The sequence below is a fragment of the Echinops telfairi genome, unplaced genomic scaffold, assembly GCF_000313985.2.
Source record: "Echinops telfairi isolate 266 unplaced genomic scaffold, ASM31398v2 ScPeMD7_7469;HRSCAF=8507_0, whole genome shotgun sequence".
NCBI classification, from domain to species: Eukaryota; Metazoa; Chordata; class Mammalia; order Afrosoricida; family Tenrecidae; genus Echinops; species Echinops telfairi.
In genome coordinates this window covers 96,331,764-96,353,442 of record NW_022111372.1, presented here as the reverse complement: position 1 = coordinate 96,353,442, position 21,679 = coordinate 96,331,764, and the positions used below count along the sequence as shown (strand labels likewise).

General features: G+C 56.1%; 1 protein-coding gene across 1 annotated transcript in view; it reads right to left on the bottom strand.

The window, feature by feature from the left end:
- The window catches only part of NRG2 (neuregulin 2), a 44,441-nt gene extending 23,033 nt beyond the window's left edge, over nucleotides 1-21,408 (bottom strand). Inside the window, exons 1-4 of the mRNA XM_004697025.1 lie at nucleotides 21,381-21,408; nucleotides 17,328-17,499; nucleotides 9,278-9,396; nucleotides 594-714 (exon numbers count right to left, since the gene is read on the bottom strand). Of these exons, the coding sequence (XP_004697082.1) occupies nucleotides 594-714; nucleotides 9,278-9,396; nucleotides 17,328-17,499; nucleotides 21,381-21,408 (440 nt within the window). The remainder of the gene's footprint in view (nucleotides 1-593; nucleotides 715-9,277; nucleotides 9,397-17,327; nucleotides 17,500-21,380) is intronic.
- Nucleotides 21,409-21,679: the final 271 nt, after the last annotated feature.

Here is a 21,679-nt window from a genome sequence, read left to right as displayed (position 1 = left end):
CAGAGCAGAGCTGGACGTGGAGGTTCTGCAGGGTGTGGGGAGCACTCAGAGCAGAGCTGGACGTGGAGGTTCTGCAGGGTGTAAGGAGCAGCCAGAGCCTGCGGCAAGAGTTCTTCCCTCATGACTATGCGAGTAGGGCCTTTAGCTGCCAAGGACCAGGAACCTGTGCTCTGCCTGACGCTGCCAGACTCTTCACTGCGGCAAAGACATGGCCTGGGAGGTGTTCACCAAGAACAAGGTTTGGGCACATTCTGAGATTAGAGGATGGTGAAGCGGGGAGAGAGAAAGAGCGAGAACAGATTCCCATAGACTGGCACCCCTATTCTCCTAAAGGGTGTTGGTGGACAGTGGACATTGGGAGGCGGGATGGGTAGGGGCCTGGGGAAATAGGACAGGAGAAGCCCCTCATCTCTCAATGCTCACACCTCCCTAGATCCCAGGAGGGGCTGGGAAGTGGGGCATCTCCTCTGTCTACACCCCTTGGGGACCCCTTGTCAGTGGCTTGCTGCCCACCTTTCCTAGAGCCCTCCACTTCCGCCCTAGCCTGTCCCACCCGGCTCTGGCCCCCATGCCCACCCCCGCTGGCCACTTACTTGCAGGAGAGCTGATTGATGCCTTCGATGTAGTAGCAGACGCCTCCATTGACACAATAGGACTTGGCCGTCTCATTGCACTTCCGGGCGTGCCCAGACCAGGTTGACAGAGTGGTAGTCACTGGAGGTAGGAGAGACATAGTCAGTGACCCTCGGAGACCACCACAGGCCCCAGAGCCCACCGGTGCGTCACGCTGGTAGGCTGAAGATCAGCAGAGACTGCAGCAAGCACTGCGGAGGGAAGGCCTGCCACTCCTGCTCAGGCACCAGCCAGGGAAACGAGAAGCCACCACGAGCAGTGATGGTCACCCTCGGGAGACCCTGTTCCCCGCGCTGGGGCAGACCGCCACAGGCCGGGCAGGTGTCCCTTTCTCAGAGGGGGAGAGAAGATAGCAGAAGCCAGGCTCGGTGCCGGCGGCCCAGCTCTGATCCTGGGCTGCAGGTGGATGGAGGCAGACACTGGATGTGGGCAAGAGGCCCAGAGCGGGGTGGGCGGTAAATCAGATATTTTCCACTCTGCTTGCTTGGGCTCTTTGGGTGGGCCTGGACTGGCTGCTGGGGGCTGGCTCTGAAGGGGACTGGCACCTGTTGGGCATTGCCATTCTCTAAGACTTGAGGGAAGGAGAGGGGAGAAACCCTGGCCTCTACTCTCGTCTTCCTTGTTCCCAGGGCTGAGCTGGCTCTAAGCCTCCCGCTAAGGCCATTATGATCCATCTCCCCCATGGCAGGCAGCCCTTGTGCAGTCAGCATTAGCCTCTGAGGGCAGCCTCGGGGCCTGGAAGTCAGGCTGCTGTGGGGGAACTGGGTTAGGGCGGGGCCAACACGGTGGGCAGCTCGGTGAGAAGCTTGCAGGCCACCGAAGCAGACTGCACGCTGGGTGGATCAGATTTGAGACGGGAAGGTAAAACGGCGCTCTGCTCCCCTCAGGGATGGCAGTGGGGACCCTGGTTTCAAGTTAAACTTCTTGCCCCAAACACCAGTGTCCATCTGTCCCAGAGCACCCCTGGGCTCTGTGCCCTATCTGGGTGGTCACAACGAGCTCTTGCTCCCCCTCAGTGCTCTGGGGTTGGAGGGGACCCACTCATACCAGCAATGGTCCCCTGACTGAGGGGGCCCATTCCACCTTGGCCGGCCCTGCCTCCCCAGGGGTCTGAGCCTCTCAGGAATAGGGGTGAGAGGAGGAGGGCAGGCACTTGGCGCCCTCAGTGTTTAGACATGTGGGGAGACAGATGGCGCGCGGGGGACTGGGAGTGTATACACAGCTCTGCTCTGTATATGTCTGAGGAGCTGGCTGATAAAACCCAGCGGGCAGGGCCAGCCCCCGTTCCCCTTCACACGGTGCCTGCTGTGGAGCTGGCACCTTGGGACGCCATTCTGCAGCCCACAGTCACCCAAACCCAGCGAGGGCCCACATGCTGGCTGGAGAGAGGAGGGCCCTGGTCCACTTGGAGGTCAGTGAGACTCGGGGCACTGGGAAAGGGACACAGAAGAGAAATGGCTGAGGGACCATGCCTGCAAGTTGTAAGACCCATGGCTGGATGGACCCAAGAGGTTGTCCTGCCCCTACCCTGCCAAGCAAGAAGGCGGCAAGAGAGCAGCCGGTTAGGTGACGGACTGTGACCAAGCCACAGGGCCCCTGACTCCGGGATGAGTCTCTCAACCATCACCCAGTCCCTCGCTGAAAACCATGCTATAGCTTCAAGGCTTGACAAAAGCAGAGGGGGGGTGGGGGTGGGGGGTGTACACTCCCAGACCCCAGCCTGGGTCTTCTTAGAGGCCTTGGCTAAGTCCTGTGACCTACCAGGCCCAACTGTATGGATGGTCAAGGAGGCCCGTGGCTGCAGTTCAGGGCAAGGGAAAGTAGACAGAGCAGAGAGGTGAGGGGCAGTAGGACCCTCCTACATGCTGGTGGGCCTGTGACTAACAGAACCATGCCACCAGGGGGACGGGCTGGCCCCCTGAAGGCAGGTCATGGGGGAGCCAGCCACAGACGGCACAGAGAAGGGCCTTTCCACTGCAGAAGGAAGTGCTTATGGGGTACCTCTCCAAATGACAGGGCTTTCTGACATCACTGTGGCCCAAATCTGGCTGTGGGGAAGCCGGGTGCCAGGAGGGTTTCTCCCTGAAAAGGAACGTTCACACCGTGGCAGAGTTACAGGCCCAGCACCCCTGGCCACGGCCTACAGTCCTGGTACCGTGGATGGTGTCCTCACATGCTTGGAGGAGAGAAGGTGTCCTGATGGCACTAAGCTGGAAAATCTAGCTCCTCCCCTGACACTTCCACCTGGGGGGGCAGATAGAAACCAACACAATCAAACTCATTGCCATTGTCACGTGGGTTCTGACTCACAGCGATCCTATAGGACAGAGTAGAGCTGCCCTGTGGTTTCTGAGACTGCAAACCTTTATGGGAGCAGACAAGCCTCATCTGTCTTCCTGGGTGTGGCTGGTGGGTTTGAACTGCTGACCTTGTGGTTATCAGTCCAACACTGAACCCATTACACCACCGGTGCTCCTGGGTGATGACAGCCACCCCAAATCCAAGACATGAAACTCTGAGCTCCTACTCACCTGCCCCCTCACCTGCATCTCCACTTGTTCCCAGCTCAGTGTGGGGTGGTACCTTACCCCCCTAGAGGGCATCTGGGTGTTCTCTTCCTCTGGTATCCCTCCCAGTCCTCTCGCTCCAAGGGCTGCCATTTCTACCTTCTGCAGAGTCCTGGGGGACGCCTTCCTGTCCTAGACCAGCCCACCCTTATCTCTTCCTTGGGGGATGATAATAACTACCCTCTGCATTGAATAAAGTCTGCTTCTACCTTCTGCTCCGTCTCCTACCCTTGTCTTAACCATTCAAACGATGCTAGTCCTGGTCCAGCTCCTCTAATCATGCGGGATTTCCAGAATGCCCGGCCTCACAGAGGCTGGCTCCGGGACCCCTTCCTTGAGCTTCAGGCACGCCTAGGGATTCCAACACCCTCACCGATCTTGTGCACGTACACGTTGTTTAATGGTTAGTTCCTGTCCTAGAATGTAAGCTCCATCGAGTTGAAGTCCTGTCAGTCCTGTTTGCCCGAATCTCACTGTCTGGCAGGGTATCTGGCACAGAGTGCTGTAATTAATACTCAACGAATGAGCAAACACATGACCATCCGATTCGGTGAAGAAAGATGCCTTCTGCTACCAGGCCAAGGACTAGTGTGGCCTCTGTGGATGATGCGAATATTGCATAGGCCTCTAAACCCTCTTCCTCATAGATTCCAGCCGACTCCCAGGAAATGCAAAGCTCCCTGGGAGGTTGTTTGAGAAATCTAAATGGAAACCACAACGGCATACCACGTCCTGTCCACGAAGGTGGCAGCAACGACAAAGACAGACACTAGTGGGGGTGAGTGAAGCTGTGGAGAATTCGGTCCTCTCACCCCTGGCCGCCGCGGGCATAACGCGGTAGCGCAGCCGTGGGGACAGTGTGGTGCTTCTTCAAAGGGTTAAACATAGGCATTCCAAATGACTCGGAAGTTGCATTCCAGAGAATGTGTCCACGCAGAAACGTCGACACCAATGCTCACAAAAATCGGTTTTCATTATAGGACAGCTGTGGAAATAGTACCCAACTGATCCAAGCTGATCAATGGATCAACCAAAACGCACCGCCATACCACGGGATATTCCATAGCCATAAGAAGGAGGGCGGGGGGCAATGAGGAGCTGATGCCAGGGGCTTAAGTGGAGAGCAAATGTGTTAAGAATGATGAGGGCAACGAATGTACAAATGTGCTTTACACAATTGATGGATGGTGATAAGAGTTGTAGGAGCCCCCAATAACATGATTTTGAAAAAAAAAAGGAGGGATATTACAACACAGGGGAACTTTGAAAACATTATTCTAAGTAGGGGAGTCACTGACAAAAGGCCACATCACGGTGCGATGTACTGATCTGAAATGTCCAGAATAGGCAAATCCCAAGACAGACATCGATCCCACGTCGAGCCTTTGAGCCCACACTGACTCAGAGCGGCCAGAGGAGGTCAAGGTAGAACTGCCTCCGTGAGTGCCCCAGATGGCAGCTCCTTATAGGAGTAGACAGCCCCCAGTCTTTCTTCCACTGAGCGGCTGATGGTTTCAAACTGCTGACCTGGCTGTTCGAAGCCCTACGCAGAACCCCTGGGCCACCAGGGCTTCTCCGAAAGCAGACAGGAAGTGGCTATGAGAGGGCGGGGAGAAGCGGATAGGTGCTTTCTTACTGGGGTGGTGCAAGCAGTGTGGGATCAGATCGTGGGGAGGGTTGGACCACTTTGTAGACATACTGCAACCATGGAACTGGGCACTTTTCAAAGGGCGAATTCTATGGGATATAAATTATGGATATAAACTTAAATATCCTGGAGGGTTCAAGTTGGCAGCTGTTGTCAGCCATTAGTGCCTTGGGGGGAATGAGTGTATCAGGGTCTTTGGAAGGGTCAAGACTAGAGGTGATGCTGTAGAGGGACATTCTACCTGCTGCCGCCTGTGGTACCCGCTCTTCTCCCTCACTCATCAAGGCCTCTCTGCCTATTGTTCAAGGGCCAGGTGAACTGTCTCTTCATCTATCAGGGATCCTTTCTACCTGCCCAGTAGCCCCCTTTCTCTCTGACAAAGTTGCCTGTCTCCCCTTGTCTGTATGTTCGAATACTCAGTCGCTCTGGAACTCAGGTTTCAGGTTCCTGCAATTTGGGGGGCTTTGTTGGGGGCCCAGACTGATTCTCCGTGCCCAGAGCCCACCCAGATCACATCTACTGCCACGAGTTGCTTCCGAGTCTAGAGGACAGAGTACAACTGTTCCTTTGGGCTTCTGAGAGGATACGTTTCACAGGAGCAGAACGTCTGGTCTTTCTGCCGTGGAGCGACTGCTAGGTTTGAACGGCTGACCTTGCAGTTACGCCAGGGATCCTGGAGCGCAGAACCTTGCTAAACCAGGGCCTTCGGAATTCAAGACAAAAAGCACCCGTCGGTGTGCTTACAGTCTTTGTAAGTCTCCAGAAATGGACAGATGGCCTCCAGGCCTCTATGGTCCTGTGACACGCCTGGTCAAACTTGCCTGCCCCATGGGATGAAGCCAGGCCCAGCCTGATATCCTAGGACTGGTGCAGCCGCCCTGAGACATTCCCAGGACAAGGCAGTGGTTTCTCTAACGCAGAAGTCGGTTGGAACAAGCCGACTGTTTGGCTACGAGCACCCCAAGCTTCGTGCAGACTCCTCCCAGCCAGTTCAGGCAGGCAGGGCACCTCCGGTGAGTGGGGCACGAGCTCACTCTGGCTTGGGGAAGGAGTACCGGGTGTCCCGGGGAGTAAATGAGGGCTCCAAGGAGTCCACTGCTCCTCCTTGGCCCTGTCACACCCTCTTGTGGCAGCTCCACCTCTGTAGTCCTGGCTCCCCTGGGGCCTGGGCGGGCCAGGCCAACCCACCTTGGGATGAGTCAGAGGTGGGCAGGTATAGCTGCGGGAGGAAGCCCTTCACCCCCGCCTCAGGCTACAGCTCTGACAGGTTTACTGGGGTCCATGGGTGAACCAGGAGCCGGGGCATTTCCATCTGGGAGAATTCCTTCATGGGGGGCCTCCTGGTCCCCTGCAGTGACCTTGGCCACCTGGCTCGGTTCTTGCCTGCCGTAGGCGGCAGCAGGGCAGCAGAGGAGAGGCGTACTGTGTGCATGTCTCTCCTGTGTGTGTGTATGTGAGCGTGTTGGATGTCAGCCTCAACCTCGAAGCAGAAGTCTGGGAACATAAGGAGCAGGGCCTGGCCTCGCAAGCTCATCAACTACAGATGGGAAAACCCAAGGCTAGGGAGGTGGGGTGACTTGCTTCAAGCAGCATGGCGGAGCTGCCACTGGACCCAAGTTCTGGGCTCTGTCTGCTGCTCTCCTGCCAGGCTGGAGGGGCAGGGCCAAGGACTCCCATGGGAGGGCTGGGACTCAGGTCGGCCCTTAGCTCCTGGCTCAAGGGCTCTGCTGTCTTACCCCCACATGACAAAAGCCAGGCTACCAGGAGTCACTGTCAGGGTGGGGCCACAGCTGATGGTGGGTGGGTGGGGGCATGTCTCGATCGTCCCAGACTCAGGTCCCACCCAGGCCTGCCTGGACCTACTCTTCCTCTGTTGATGGGAAAGCGCGCCTGCGAGTTCTGGAAGGGACATCCCTGTCAGTACTCTGCCTCTTGGGGAGCTCCCTGAATACACAGGCCAGGCAAGGTGGCAGCCCAGACTCCAGGGTCTGGGTATGGAGAGAGACAGAGCCTGCTCTTTTCTCTGGGTGGCTGGATGGACCCAGGAGAAGCCTGGCTGACAGTTGGAGATAACGAGGCCAACACACAGTGGGGGAGAGTGTCCTGCCCGTACTCTCAGTTCTTCGATCCTGTCATCTCCAGTGTCTGTGCCAGCGCTGGTCTCCTCAGTTTTATAAGCCAATAAGTAAACTCCTTAAGATAGGTTTCAGTGGGCTTCTCTCAGCTGTATGCAAGAAAGCCTTGACTAGTCAAACAGGAAACCAGGCTTCTGAAGGGGTCCTGCGGCTGCCTGTCTCCTGTGGCTGCAAGAGGCAGGTGCTGGGCTCCAGGACCCTGGTTGGGAGGAGCGGGGCCCCAGGCATCCTCACTCTGCCAGGCCTGCACGGGAGGGTGGGAGAATTGGTCAAAACCTGGAGCCGGTTGTAAGTTCTTTCCTATAATAGTTAACAGGCAGCTACAATGTGCCAGGCACTGGGCTAGGCCCCGAGGGGTAAGCAAGACACACATGACCCCGTGGAGTTCAGTGGAAGTGCCTACAACCACTGCCTATCAGTGTTCAATCAACCGGTTGCACCGATTCGGATGCATGGCAACCCTACGTGTGTCAGAGTGGAACTGGGCTCCAGAGAACTTTCGATGTGCGATTTTTCCAAAGGAGACCCCCGGACCTCTCTTCTGAGGTGCCTGGGGGTGGGGTGGGAGCTCAAACCTACAGCCTTTTTTGCTTGCACTTGAGGGTGTACCATGAACAACGACACAGAGACTTTCCTCAGTGACCAGCAACTATTAATGTTACTCAGCGCGATCTTATTGTGCAGAGTTAGACTACCCCTGTGGGTTCCCTAAACTATAGATCTTTATGGAAATAGAAAGCCTCATATCTCTTCAGAGGAGAAGCTGGTGGTTTTGAACGCATAACCCACTGTGCTACACCTGCAGGGCAGTGATTTTGTTTTGTTTTTTTTTTTAGTTTCTTACTGTTACTTTGCCCCTGGGGATAGGACATCATCTGTTCTCCCTGCTCCTGAGGTTTACAGTCCCCACCAAGTTCAACAAGAATGGTCTAAGACTAGAATTCCCGACAGGTCGCCAGGCTGCAGTTGGCTGAGAAGGGGCTCCGAGGTAGAGGTCCGGCTGGGCAGTCCTGGGAGGAAAGCTTCCTGGGAGAAAGAGTAAGAACAGGTATAAAGGGGGCTGCCTACAGCTATGGTTGGCCCTGCAGCTATGGTTGTTGAGAGCCGGGCGTGGGACAGAGTTCTTGTTCCGTGGCTCCGCAAGGTGGGGCCGTGGCAGGGTAAGAAGGCAGCACAAGAAGGCCATGGTCCGGGGGAGTAGGGATGAAACCTGGACCAACGTTGTTCTTGAGATGGGGTGGGAACAGAAGGGACAGGTCTGAGAAAGGTGCAGGACAGAGACTCTAGGACCCGCAGACAGACTTGTTAGACACAGTGGTCTCGTAAGACCAAGGAGACAGAGTTGTCCCAGAGCCTGGGAGAACAGCACTCGCCCTCACTGATACCAGGCAGACGGGGGTCTGAACCAAGTTCTTCCGGAGAGCTCAGGGGCAAGGGAGGGTTACAAGTTTTTCAGACAAAGCCGAGTCCAGGGAGTACCAGCCGGCTCCTTGTAAGAAATGCAGGCCGGTGACACAGGATGGGGCTCCGGACACGGGCAGGACTGGAAAGGAACCCCAATAAAGCGGGAGCCCACTGGATGCTTAATCTGTGAATACTGGGAGGAGGGAAAAGATCTGGGGGGTGGGGCGTGGAGTCCTCAGACTGGACTTCCCTGGGGGGAGTTAGTGGAATGGGTGAAGCAGCATTCCGGTCAGGAGAGAACCAGGGCGGAGTGGCTGAGAGGCTGGGAACCAGCAGGCAGCAGCCGCCTCTCGAGCAGGGGGAGCTGCCCCTGTGGATTGGGGAAGCTGAGGGGGTCAGCGAGTTCCTGACGCGGGAGTCTTCCGAGAGCAGATGACTGGGAGAGACCCCTAAGGCTCACACCCAGGGCTTCCTGCTCTCGGGCGCACAGCATGGCACAGCACAGGCCTCGCAGGCAGTCAGCTGGCTCAGCCCTGGACTTGCCTTTCCCCGCAGCTCCATCCTGGCAATCCGGCCTCCCGTAATTGCCTTCTAAAAATATCCTTTCCCCACCCCCACCTCTTGATTTCAAAATATTTAGTTTTCAGGGTATTTAAAATGAGAGCTGGCGGCTCTTCCAGGCCCAGATAACAAAGCTAAACATTTATGCTTCGACTGCATTTCTCTGAATTGGCCTGAGATCTTGGGCTTGATACGGCAGCAGCAGGAGGGAGGGGCGTTCAGCGCAAGATGGATTATGTGCAGGCCTCCCGAGGCTGGGTGGGTGGGTGGGGCAACTGTGGGCCCTGCCAGGGCCCTCCAGGGCCCTCCCTTTGTGGGGGACCACCTACCGCTGTTGACGTGCAGCCGGCCCCTCACGGTGTCCTTGCCCAGGATGTTCTCGGCCTCGCAGACGTACTCCCCAGCGTCCTCCACCTTCACCTTGTGGAACTGGAGCCGGGAGGTCTTTCTGGGGAGGGAGGGGACAAGACGGGGAGAGGCGTGAGCTAGGCCCAGGCCTGCTGAGCTCCCCACCGGTCATCGGACTGTCCCCTGTTCGCTGGCCACCTCTCCCCACAGAGCCTCCGTGGCCCCGCAGGGTGGATGCGAAGTAGACCCCTTCAGACGGGCCACGTCTAGGGTCCCAGGAGCAAGCTAGAGTTCTCGGAGGGGGGTGGGCCCCCAAGAGGACACAGGGCGGACTCCCGGCCACACACGTGTTACAAATCTGCAAATCTTCATAGCTGCGTTCCCAGGGCTGAACCTTCTTGGGAACGATTTTCAGGGGGGAGGAAATCGCACGGTCCCCACTCCTAGTCCTTTTCTTTCAGTGTCCCCGCTCCTTCCCCTCCACAGGGGACCCCTGACTCACCAGCTGCCCAACCTTCTCTGAGAGGGGGCAGCCCGCCCCTCTAGATAGGCAGGTGGTGGGTTCTGGGAGCAGCGAGGCTCAGGCAAAGCCTATTTTCAGGTCACTGTCCTGATGGGTTCTCATGGCAACTGTGCCCAGACTCCCAGCCCAACCTTCGTCAGGGTCTCGCCTGCCTCTTCATCAGCCTGTCACTGGGGGCACTCACTCTGGGGCCTCTCCCAGGCCTTCTGCGACATCCGCCCATCCAGCGAATGTTCGCTGGGTGCCGACTCTAGGTTGGGAGCTTGGATATCTCAAACGAAACCGAACTCAGAACTCAGCTCAACTCCCTGCCATCCAGTCAATTCTGACTCCGTGATCCAAACAGGACAAAGTAGAACTGTCCTTGTGGGTTTCTGAGAGGGCGACTCTTTAAGGAAGTAGAAGGCCTCCTTCCTGCTCCTCTTGTGGAGCCGCTGGGGGTTTCAAACTGCCGGCCTTGTGATCAGCAACCCAATGCATAACCACTGCACCACCAGGGCTCCTACGGTGGGAAGAAAAAGCCCCTCTTTGATCCTCACTGCCCACCTGGCAGTGGACAGGGTAGTACTCTGCCCCTTTTATCCACGGGGACACCGAGTTCTGGAGAAGAAGCTCCCTGACTTGCCTAGACACACAGCAAGGCGAAGGTGGAGGTGGACCGGGAGCTGGGGTTGGTGGCAACTCGGCCCCTCAAGAGCGCTCTGGTTCTCTTTCGGAGTCCGTGGCTGGCGCCAGCCCACTCTAAGCTAGTGAGTGAGCCCAGTTCCTGCCTGCCGAAAGCTGTTCCCTGTGCCTGGCTCCCTGTCGCTGTGAAGACCCGCCAACACCCCCTGGATCCCCCTACCCGAGTTTCCTTGCATCTGCAACACAGGAAGGAGGCCTCGTGGGACCCACTGCTCGGCCCACGTGCTTTCCGGGTGACCTGGGAACCAAGGCTGGGCCCCAGGAAGGAACAAGAAGTAGCATGAAAATATCTTGACGTGACCGGACCTCCCCCTCTTTCCAGTGCGGAGTTTATGAATCAGATTCCTGGATTATGTGCAGTGGGTCAGAAGGCAGAGCTGCCACTGCCTCAAGCCACCAGATGCCAAGCCGAGCCAGGGGACTGGTGGCGGGAGGCTGAGGTGAGCCGAGAGGTGGGAGATGGCAAACGAACCCACTGTCCCTCTCAGGGACTCTGCCTCGGGGAGTATGTCTCTTCCCAGACCCCTCACCCCAAGATCTCAACAAGGGCCCCACAAGGTTGCCTTGCCGGTGGGTCCTACTGTTGTGGCATCGTCTTTGCCGATGTTAAGGTGACAGCTGCCCAACTACCCAGTGCCATTGCTCCTCTTAAGCTGGTCTTGCTCCCTGGCCTGGCATCTTCTGACATTTACTTCCTCTGAAGTCCACTTTGCTCCCTTCGTGATCCAGAGCCATGGGCTCTGGCTAGGGCAGCACTTCTTCCCTGCCGCCAGCACCTCCCTGCACACTAGGTGAGCAGGGAGGGGGTGGGGCTTGAGGGTCACAGGTCAATCTGGGGGCTGGTGGTGGCACAGAACCATGGCCTCCACTCTCTCGCAGGGCTCCCAACGTGCGCAGGAGTGGGGCAGGGTGGAGCGAGGCTCACACACACGATGCCTGGAGGGGTGAAAGCTGGGGCTTCAGGGAAGGACTTCCTGACCTACAGAAAGGTTGAGACCTATAGAAAGGATGTCCAAGGCTTTGGGGCAGTGCTGGCCCTTTGGAGAACAAGAAGGAGGCAAGAGGGTAGAAACCAAACCAAACCACATCCAATCCCCCACAAAACTCTGAGGGCTGCAGGCTGGAGGCACCTTGGCTCACAAATGGAAACCTGACTCACTGCTGTCAAGTCGATGTGGACTCAGAAACCCTATCAGACAGGGCAGGCCTGCCCCTGTGGGTTTCGGAGGTTGTAACTCTTTGTGGGAGGAGAAAGCCTCATCTTTCTCCAGTGGAGCCGCTGGTGGCTTTGAACTGATGACCTGGCGAATATCTGCCCAAAGCGTAACCACTACGCCCCCGGGGCCCTGCTAACTGCTGGGGAATCTCAGCAGTTCTGGGAGATGGGTGCTAGGGAGGCATGAGAGGCTCTGGGCTCAGAGCTAGAAGAGGCTCTAAGTTTTCTCCTTCTCTTGCTCAGCCCTAGTCAGGAGTGTCCCTCGCCCCCCGCCCCTCAAGCCAGGGCTCTCTCCAGCAGGCCTCCGCATGGACCCAGGCCTGCCCCCTGCAATGGACACCCCTCCTTCCCCAGCTAGTCCCTGCTGACAAGGATACAATCTGGGCAGCTACATCTCCCACCGTCCCCACACTTTTTCCTCAGCGCCTACCTCCTGTTGCCTGCTGAAGGGACCTGTCCCAGCCTGCCCTTCATAAATAAGGGAACACGCGGTTCTGCAGGGGAGGGCCCTGCGCCCAGGACTGGGGCTGGGGGGCAGTCTTCTCCTGGCACAGGAAGGCTTGGGTGAGACGTCTCAAAGCGGTGGCACAGAGGCAGACAAGCCGTGTGGCCTGGCAGGCAGCATGCCAGGCTGGGTGGGCGGGGAAAGCAAAGCAGGGCAGGGAGGGCGGAAGGAGACTCCACCCCCATCCCTGCTGGTGTGCGTGAGGGTGAGGGTGGGCAGCTCTCTTCGAGCCACTCGGAGGGCACTTAAGCCACAGGAATCAGAAGGCCCCTGTCACAACCCAGCCCACCCCTCTAGCACGAACAACTCTCTACTGAGAGTGCAGGGGTAGGGCAGGTGGGACCAGGAGGTTTCTGAGACGCTGAACTGAATCGGACCTGACAGATAGGGGCAGGTGAGGTGGCAGGGGCACACTGCAGGCTCCTAACAGCCAAAGCACACCAAACCACTGCGGCCCACTTGATTCTGACTCCGGGCAGCCCTGTGGCCCAGGAGTATAATCCGCACAGAGCAGACGGCACAGCTTTCTCCCAAGGAGCAGCCGGTGTGTTTTAACTTCCCTGGCAGTATGACCCGGTCTCCTTGGGGTCCCTCCTACACGGCAGGGGAAGCCCTGGCCAGGCCCTATTTCTGGGCTGGGTGACCCATTTGCTGGCCATTGAAACAGAGGCTCGAGCCGCATAGTACTTATTTAAAATCTCAAACCAAACTCACTGCCATCGAGTCGATTATAAGTCAGGACAAGCCTACGGGACAGAGTAGAACTGTCCCTGTGGGTGTCTGAGACTGTCACTCTTTACGGGGGTAGAAAGCCTCATCTTTCTCCCTTGGAGCGGCTGCTGGTTTTGAACTGCTGACATGGTGGTTTGCAGCCCAACCCGTAACCAAGATGTCACGTGGGCTCCTGTGTAAAGTCTAGAAAAACACAAAGTTTCTTTAGTGCAGTCCAGGAGAACCTGCACCCAGGAGAGGAGGGCTAATGCGCATCAGTTCCACATTCAGTGAGATCTCCTGTGTGCTGGGCCCTACAGTGGACAAGGGCAGGTTTGGGACAGGGGACCTAGTTTTTGAGGCTCTTATAGAAACCAGGAGAGCAGATCCAGGCAGCATGGCCCCGCCTCCCTCAAACAACGGGATGATGGCACCAGAGGGGGAGAGTGTCCCAGAGAATTTGACATTTCAGCTGGAACCTGGAGAACTCTGCCCGGGACAAGAAGGGGAGGGTGACGTCAGATGAAACGAGCCACCTGGGCCCAAGGTCAGGGTCCCAGCATGTTTGACCAAGGGTCTGAAACAGAGAGGTGCTGGTGAACAGCAGGGCAGGGACTGAAAGGTCAAGAGCAGGAGGGCTGGGAGCTGGGACTGGGCCTCTCTGGGTCGGGGGGGTTTGTCTCCAGTGTCTGTGTCCTGAGAACTGTGGGACGGGGCCTGGGCTGTGCCTGGCCTGCAGGAAGCGCTCCATCGTGTCCAGTCAATGAAGGAAGGGTTGGGGTGTGTCCGTGTGAGGACGAGCCTCCTACGTCAGGCATTTGCCAGGTCAGGGATGCTGTGGACTTCCTGTCAGCACGAGGGGCCGTTGAGCCTGTTTAGAGAACCCCCTTTTTTTTTCCAGATGAATTTGTCTAAACCACCAGGTTTCCCTCCCTCCCCACCAGATTCGACACTGAACGCTAGACTGGAAGCTCCATGCTGGTGGGGACCAGGCCCGTTGTGCTCCCTGGTAGATTCCCAGCCTTCAGCAGGTAGGGCACGTGGCACACAGAAGATGCTCAGTGCATCTGTGTTGAATATAGACTAGATTCAGAAGGGGCCCTATGGCCCAGAAAAGGTGGAGCACTGTCCGGACTGGACTAAGGGAAAGAGGCTAGAGCAGCAGTTCTCAACCTGTGGGTCACGACCCTTTTGGGGGTTGCCCAATTCATAATGGTAGCAAAATGACAGTGATGAAGTAGCAACAAAAATACTTTTATGGTTGGGGGGGGGCCCACTAAAACATGAGGAACTGTATTAAAGGGTCTTAGTATTCGGAAGGTTGAGAACCCCTGGGCTAGAGGGAGCGGTGGTGGGGTGGGGTGGGGTGGGTGAAACAGGCGAGCCATGCGCGCGGGCACAGAGAAGGGCACCTCCTTTGCGAGGTGTGGGAGCCAATGAGATAGGGGCTGAGCAGCAGACAGCCTGGCTCTGTGACTGCTGAGAGAGGCTCATGGGAGGAGAGACAGCGCTGGATGGGGGTGGGGAGGAAGAGGCTAGCTTGGGGCATATCTGCATTTGAAATGTCCCTGGGCTGATCTCAGGCGTGGTCTCTAGTGGGTCACTGGCCTCCTGGATGAGAAACTCGGTTTGAAAAGCCAGCAAGACTTGAGGTGGGGCCTAGGGGGTTCTCAGATATTTAAAGCCAGGGGGAGAAGTAAAATCCCTCCTGGGGAGAAGGATCAGGAGATGAAGGAAACTCGAACACAGAGGCCAGCGCCAAGGATGACAGAGGTGGGAGAGAGTGCGCAGACTCACGGGACGCAGGAGACAGCAGACAGCTCGGGGAGCAGGTGGAAACCATCCCAGTGGCTGCTGGGAGGCCTGGACAAACAGGGCCTGGCAACTCAGAGCCACACCCACCGAGAGTGTTGGGCTGTTCCAGCAGAACCAAGAGAAGGCGTGCAATCAGTGGGCACGAGACATGCAAACTCTCAGCTGACTCCATATGGAGGGGAGGGGACGGGAGATGGGGCAGCAGGTAGCAGAGGAAGAGCTGAGAGCCCGATGGAGGGAAGGCATTGAAGCAGAGAAGGGCTAGGCATGGGCTGGCAGGCAGACAGAAAGACTCTGGAGTTACCACAGACTGACGCTTGCTGGTGGGACCAGCCAGAGCTCCCAGGAGTTGTCTGTCCAAGGAGGGCATGGGAGGACGTGGCACTGGACCCAGGTACAAGGGATGAGGACGGGCCAAGTTGTGGCATGTCTAGAAGTCATGAAGTCACTCTGTCCTGACTTCTTTTGCCTCAGTAAAGTTGGGGATGGGGTGGGGGTGAGGGGAGATCATCTAGACAGAGAGGACAGGAGGGGGCAAGATCAGGAACCTGAAGCTCCAGGGGGGGAGTCAATTCTACTCTCCCTGATTGGAGCCAGTCTTGTCAGGGCAGTGAGAAGGGACAAAGTGGCCCCAGGAAGTGAGCTAGAGGGACAGCCTGAATTCTTGCCAATCGTGGATATACCAGACACCCCTTCCCCAACCACCCATTTCCTTAGGAAGTAGCATTCTTTCCGTCTTTCTCTAAATCAAACCTTTTAAAAAAACTTACTGCCTGTTTTCTGCTCCGGCCACTTTCTGGGGTGACCTGTTCCCTCGTCCCTACCCATTTGCTCCCCCTCCTGCTGCTCACAGGTTCCGGAGATGAAGGCCCAGAGGCAGGTGTGACCATCCGGGCTCACAGAGCCCTGTGGGTACAGCCTGGACCCGGGTTCCTTCCACAACTCTGTGGCAGGGCAGGCTGGGTGTGGTTCTCAAGAAGTACCTTTGCTTGCTTGTTACGAGGATTCAGTGAAGAAGACAACGCCAGCCGCAAAGACAGCTGTCTGTAGGGGACCCTAGAGGGGGCAGGCACGCAGGGGAGGAGGCCGACCCCAGGCTTTCAGAGCAGAGGCCAGGCAGACCTTGTGTGGTTTCACTCTTTCCAGTCTGACACATAGGGACCCTATATATATAGGGCAGCGAGAACGGACCCTGTGGGTTCCCAAGGCTGTGCATCTTTAGGGGAGCAGAAAGCTTCACCTTTGCCCTGCACAGCAGCTGGTGGTTTTGAACTGCTGACTCTGTGGCTATCAGCCCAACTCCTGCATATCCTACTACGCCACCCTCCTGGGGCTCCTCTATGCTGTTCAGCATCCTCGTTTGCTGGGCGGGGACGGACGGGGCGGTGGGAGGCTGCTCCTGGATTCCTGGTTTTCTGGTAGCCTTGGCCTCAGAGAGAGGCCCTTGTCTACCAGATTCCAAGGGCTTCTGACTCACTGGCCTGCAGCTCAGGGTCAGAGACGAGACAAGTCTGAGTTGTGATTCTTCCCCTTGCTTAGCTCTCTGCTCCCACGAGAAAGAAGCCCGTTAACGGTGTGACCTCCCACAGACATTCTAGAGCCCGGCTCTTTCCCAAAGGCCACCACACAGGGGGGCCTTCAGACCCCACGGCAGGTCCTTCATGAAGACATTTTAGGCTGACCTGGACAGTCCAATGACCTTCAACCACCCAGAGGCATTACTAGGGCACTGTGGTAGTTACATCCTCTGTTGTCAATTTGAGATTTACCAGCGAAGGGGTGGAGTTTAGGCTGTCAATCAGGTCACAGCTTGATGACCTCATTTGGAGGCGCTAAGGAGAGATAGCTCATTGGAGGTGGGACACAGGCTCACTCCCTGGGAGACCTTGCAGCTGACGAGACACATGAAACTATGTTAGTGCCCTGAGCTGGAGGAGCCACCTGGAGACAGACCGCTGCCAGCGCTGAGATGCTTACAACACCACTGGATCCACAAGACCTCCCGCCCACTGACCAGTGATCCTCCTGCATTCAGCGTCATTGCATGTGTTTCGTGAGTCTGAAGAGGACTTTATAGATTGGTATCAGATAGATTGGGCTAATATCGGACGTAGGGACTTGATTTGGACTGGGCTGAGATGTTTTCTCACTCTTCAATTGCTCTTGTATATAAAGCTCTTTCGTATACACATACGCGTGTTTATGAATTTGTTTCTCTAGTCTACCCAGACGGACCCAGGCACCATTAACCTGCCAGACTCGGGAGAAAGGTGAGATTTTCTACTCCCACAAGAACGTGCGGCTCGGAAACCCACAGGGGCAGCCCTACCCTGCCCTACAGGGTCTCTGTGAGTCCGCATTGACTTGATGGCAGCAAGACACTGGGCCCACCCAGCCAGCGGGGCCCAGAGCTGTTACGAGCAGGTCGGGCGTGGCGAAGAAAGCGTGTAGAGAGGGGCTAGGGTTCTTTCTCAGTGTAGCAGGTCTAGGGGCACAGCCCCGGATTCTGCTCGCTCAAGCCTCCTCCTCAGACCAGAAGGAGGGTATCAGAGGGAGGGGTGGGTGGAGGGCGCTCACCTGCCATTGCCGTACTTGATGCGAATGTCGCGGCTGCGGTTGAGCTCCTGGCCGTCCTTGAACCAGCGGTAGGAGGGCTGGGGGTTGCCAGCGGCTGCCTCGCACTTCAGCGACTGCTTCTCGCCCACCTGCCCTGTCTGACTCTTCATCTTCTTCAGCTTGGGCCGGGTGGCTGTGGGGACACAAGACAGGGGGGTGAGCACGGTGGTGGTAAAGGCAGCTCCAGGCCTGAGTCGTGTAGGGTAAGGGTCATTGTCCTTGGGCTCGGCCTGGGGAGGTGGCGGGGTGAGCCTGGGGAGCCCCTCCTCCAGGTGCCCTTTCTAGTGGTGCCCGGGCAGCTCTGGCAGAGTCTGCAGGGAGGCGAGGTCTTTGTGACGCTCTCGGTGGAGAGGTTCCTGAGTGCCCGGAAGGGGACAAGGAACTTGATCGACATTACTAGCTCATGACCGCTTCAAAATCGAGGCTCAGCACAGTGACAGCCTCTCTCTAAGGATGTGGAACTGCGATCCAAACCCAGGTCTCTTGACTCCAGCACTCAGGATCTCACTCCTGTCCCTGGGCCTCAGGCCTGTGCTGGCCCAGAGGCTGCAGGGAGACGAGATGGCAGACACAGCTCCCCTGTGCAGTTCAGCCTCGTATGGGAACTGGAACCGGGCACTGGCATCACAGCATGGTCATGGAGGGCAGGGGTGGGGCATCCAGAGGAGTAACCCCAACCCTGGGGGTGGGGGAGACCTCACTTAACTAAGCCTTCGAGGATAGTACAGGCCGGTGGGCCAGGCAGATGCCACACTGTGGCTGAGCTGTGTGGTTGAAGGGAGCGGGCATGTAGGGGATGGGACTGATGTGGGGGACAGGACGGGCTCCACTGATGGGCACCAAACCCAAACACCAGACTCCTTGCCACCGAGTCAATACTGACTCATAGTGACCTTCTGGGACAGGCTAGAGCTGCCCCTGTGAGTTTCTGAAACTCCCTCTTGACGGGAGTAGAAAGCCCCATCTTTCTCCCGCAGAGCTGCTGGTGGTTTCAAACTGCTGACCTTTTGGATGACAGCCCAACACCTAACCACTGCGGCACCAGGGCTCTGAGGCTGGTGGGCCCTGGCTACACAAACCGCAAACCACAAATGGAGGGTTTCCAGGGCCAAGCTAAGGAGTGGTCCCGGGATTTCTTCCACACCATCCATGTCCACCTGCCCCGTCTCCCAGGCTCTCTTTTGCTCTCCTACCTAAAAACAAGACAAAGCACCAGGAAAGCGCCTCTGCTCTCTGTAAGGCTTGGGCCAGCCATACCTCTTGCTGGGGTATGCCACCCTTTCCCGCATACCCTCGTGTGACCCCTGAGCTGTGCAAGGCGGGAGTCATCACAGATACAAAGGGTAGAGTTGAGACTCAGAGAGGTTCTGACACTTTACGGAGACCACACAGCCAGGCAGCCACAGAGCGGGGAGCAAAGCCCAGGCATCTAGATCTGTCATGAGCCGGGCTGACGCCAGGCCTGTTTGCAGAGTGGAGAGACAGATGGAGTCTTTCCAGTGGTAGAAGGGAGGGTCTGCTGGGTCTGGGGAGTGGCCTGGGGAGCGGGCAGCCTGCGGTCACTGGTCCTGTCCTCAAGGCCCAGAGTCCTGGCCAGAGGACAGCTGGCTCTGGAGAAAGGCAGCCAAAGGGGGAGGTGGCTATAGAGAACGATCCCCTCCTGGACCTGGACCCTGAGCTGCTGTTTGTGAGTAGGGAGGGGACCAGGAGGGGCAGGGGACAGCGAGGGCATGGCAAGAAAGGGCTCCCAAAACATCACAGAAGACTTCAAAAAGACGAAATACTTATTGTGAAATACTTGTGTGCGCTGTAGAAAATTAAACAAGACAGGAAAGAGAGAAGAAAAGAGAAGCACTCATTCTCTCCTCGCCCCTCTTTCACAGACATACGTACACTTTTAAACAAAATGAAATCACTGCCAATAAGAAGTTTCTTTTATGTACAGAAACAGCGCAACTCCTGCCCCTTGGCATTAAGTTATACAATTCCCGCCCTAAATTCGATAGGACACGACCCCACAGAAGAATCTGGTCTAAAAAAGGGGAGAGACACAGAACAGATTCACATGGATTCCTGCCTTTCTGGAGCCATGGAGGCTGGCTGAGCCCCAGAGATAACTGCCCCGAGATCATTCTGAGCTTTAACCCCAAAGGTCTCCTGAAGTCTTCTTAAAGCCAAAGAAAGAGCATAACGCTCAAGAAAGAGCCTCTTACTTGCTGAACTAAACTATTAAGAACTATCTCACTGCCACCGAGTTTCTTCTGACTCACAGCGACCCTCTAGGACAGAGGAGAACCGTCCCTGTGGATTTCCAAGACGGTAACTCTATAAGGAGTAGAGAGCCTTCTTTTTCTCCCGAGCGACTGGTGCTTTTGAACTACTGACCTTGATGTTATTAGCCCAATGAAGTAACCCACTCTGTCACTGGGGCTCTGTAAAAACAATCTATACGGGATCAAATTGGCATCAGCAACTCAACTAGTTGGATAGGAAGCTTAGCGGGCAGGGAGCTTCTGCTGGATGTGGCAGGAGGTGGGGTGGGGTGGCCAGGGTGTCTGGAGACCTCGGAAAAGGAGGGTAGAAAGGAGACGCCACCTGAAGACGAGTTAGCATCGCCCAGTTGTGCATGCAGAAACTGTGCTGTGCATATCCTCAACAACAACAACAACAACAAAACTTAGAAGAAGATGTTCTCTACGACATGAGTTGATAATGGATATACTTCGAGGAAAGGGTTTCATGAACAGATGCATCTGGGGATCCCAGGGGTAAGCCGTTTAAGGATCTCTTTATCAATTCCAGTAGGATTTGACAAGGTAGGGCCTTGAATTTCAAGAAAATAAAATTACATGGAGCCCGAAGCAAGCATGAGGGGTGTGTGAATTTCTGGGTGGGGCAGCTGGTTAATGTGCTCGGTGGCTGCCCATACCTGCCCTTCTGCTTCTGTCTGCCCAGAAGTGCCTCAGAAGAAAGGCCTGGTGATCAACTTACTGAAAACCAGACACCGAAAACCCTGCCGAATCCAGTTCTACTCTGACAAGTCGAGGGTTATCAGGAGTTGAACTGACTAGATGGCCAGTGGCTTATGTGTATGTGTGTGAACTTCAAAAAGTGCATGGAGAAAATGGAATTAAGAGATCATGGCATTTCCCCCTGAACTTTACAGAGCCCCCCTCATATACATTTTCACATGATTCAGAATTCAAGAAGTGCAGAGAAACATATGGCTAAACATAAAGCAAACACAAAAAACCCCCAAACACCTAAAATCAACCAACCAGCCGACCAGCCAACCAACCAACTCCCTTGTACTTCTGACCATAGCCATAGAGTTGCCTCCTCAGGAGGTGACCAATTTCATCACTTCTTTATATACACTATACACGATACAAACCAATCTCAGTATTTCCCGACCTTCCCTCCACCCCAATGTACCATTTTTCATGACTGTATAATATTTCATCATTTGAAGTATATCAAAATGTATGGAACCAATTCTTATTGCAGGGCATTGAACACGCTTCCCATCCGCACTTGCAAACCAGCCTGGAGGAAGAGCTCATCTCAGCCGCCCCCCCGCCCCCCCATTCCCCCGGGCACACTGCTGACAGGGAAGCCAGAGGACCCCTGGCAAAAATCCTGCTGGGCTCCCTGTGAGCTCTGTGTCCGTGGCTCATTAGTTTAATCCTTTTGCCCTCAGTATCTTTTTTCATCTTTCAAATGCAAAAGATAATAATAGCTCCGACCTCGTGGGATGATGGCTGTGAGGATTATAGGAGACAATGCGTGCAGAGCCTGGCACGGAGAGCGCATTTAATAAAGGTTAGCTGTTTATTGTTATTATTACCCGCAATTATTTCCTAAGGCAATCTCCTAAAAGTAGAACTGCTGCGTCAAAAGGGGATGCAATCTTCCTGGGCCGCGCACCTTGCCAACTGGGCCTCTGGAAAGGCTGAGCCAATTTGCACTCCCACCTGGGAATGACGGTGCCTGCTCATGTCCCCACACCCTCACCGGCACAGGACATGATCATGTACCGCATCGTTGCCAATTAACGAGGCACAAAGGTAAAGTCTCTTTGTCGTCTTCGCTGGCATTGCTCTGATGACGTGGGAGGCGGCACACTTTTCACAGAGCCTGGCCCGTTGGATTCCTTCTTTGGGGGTTGCCTGTTCATATCTGGAGGCTTCCTGAATATTACGCCTACTGACCTTCAGTGACAGCGTTCCCCACCCCCACCCCCTGCAATGACCTGCATCTCAATTTTCAAAATGCCGGTTCTTTTCTTGACAGGGGTTTCATGTGCACCAACA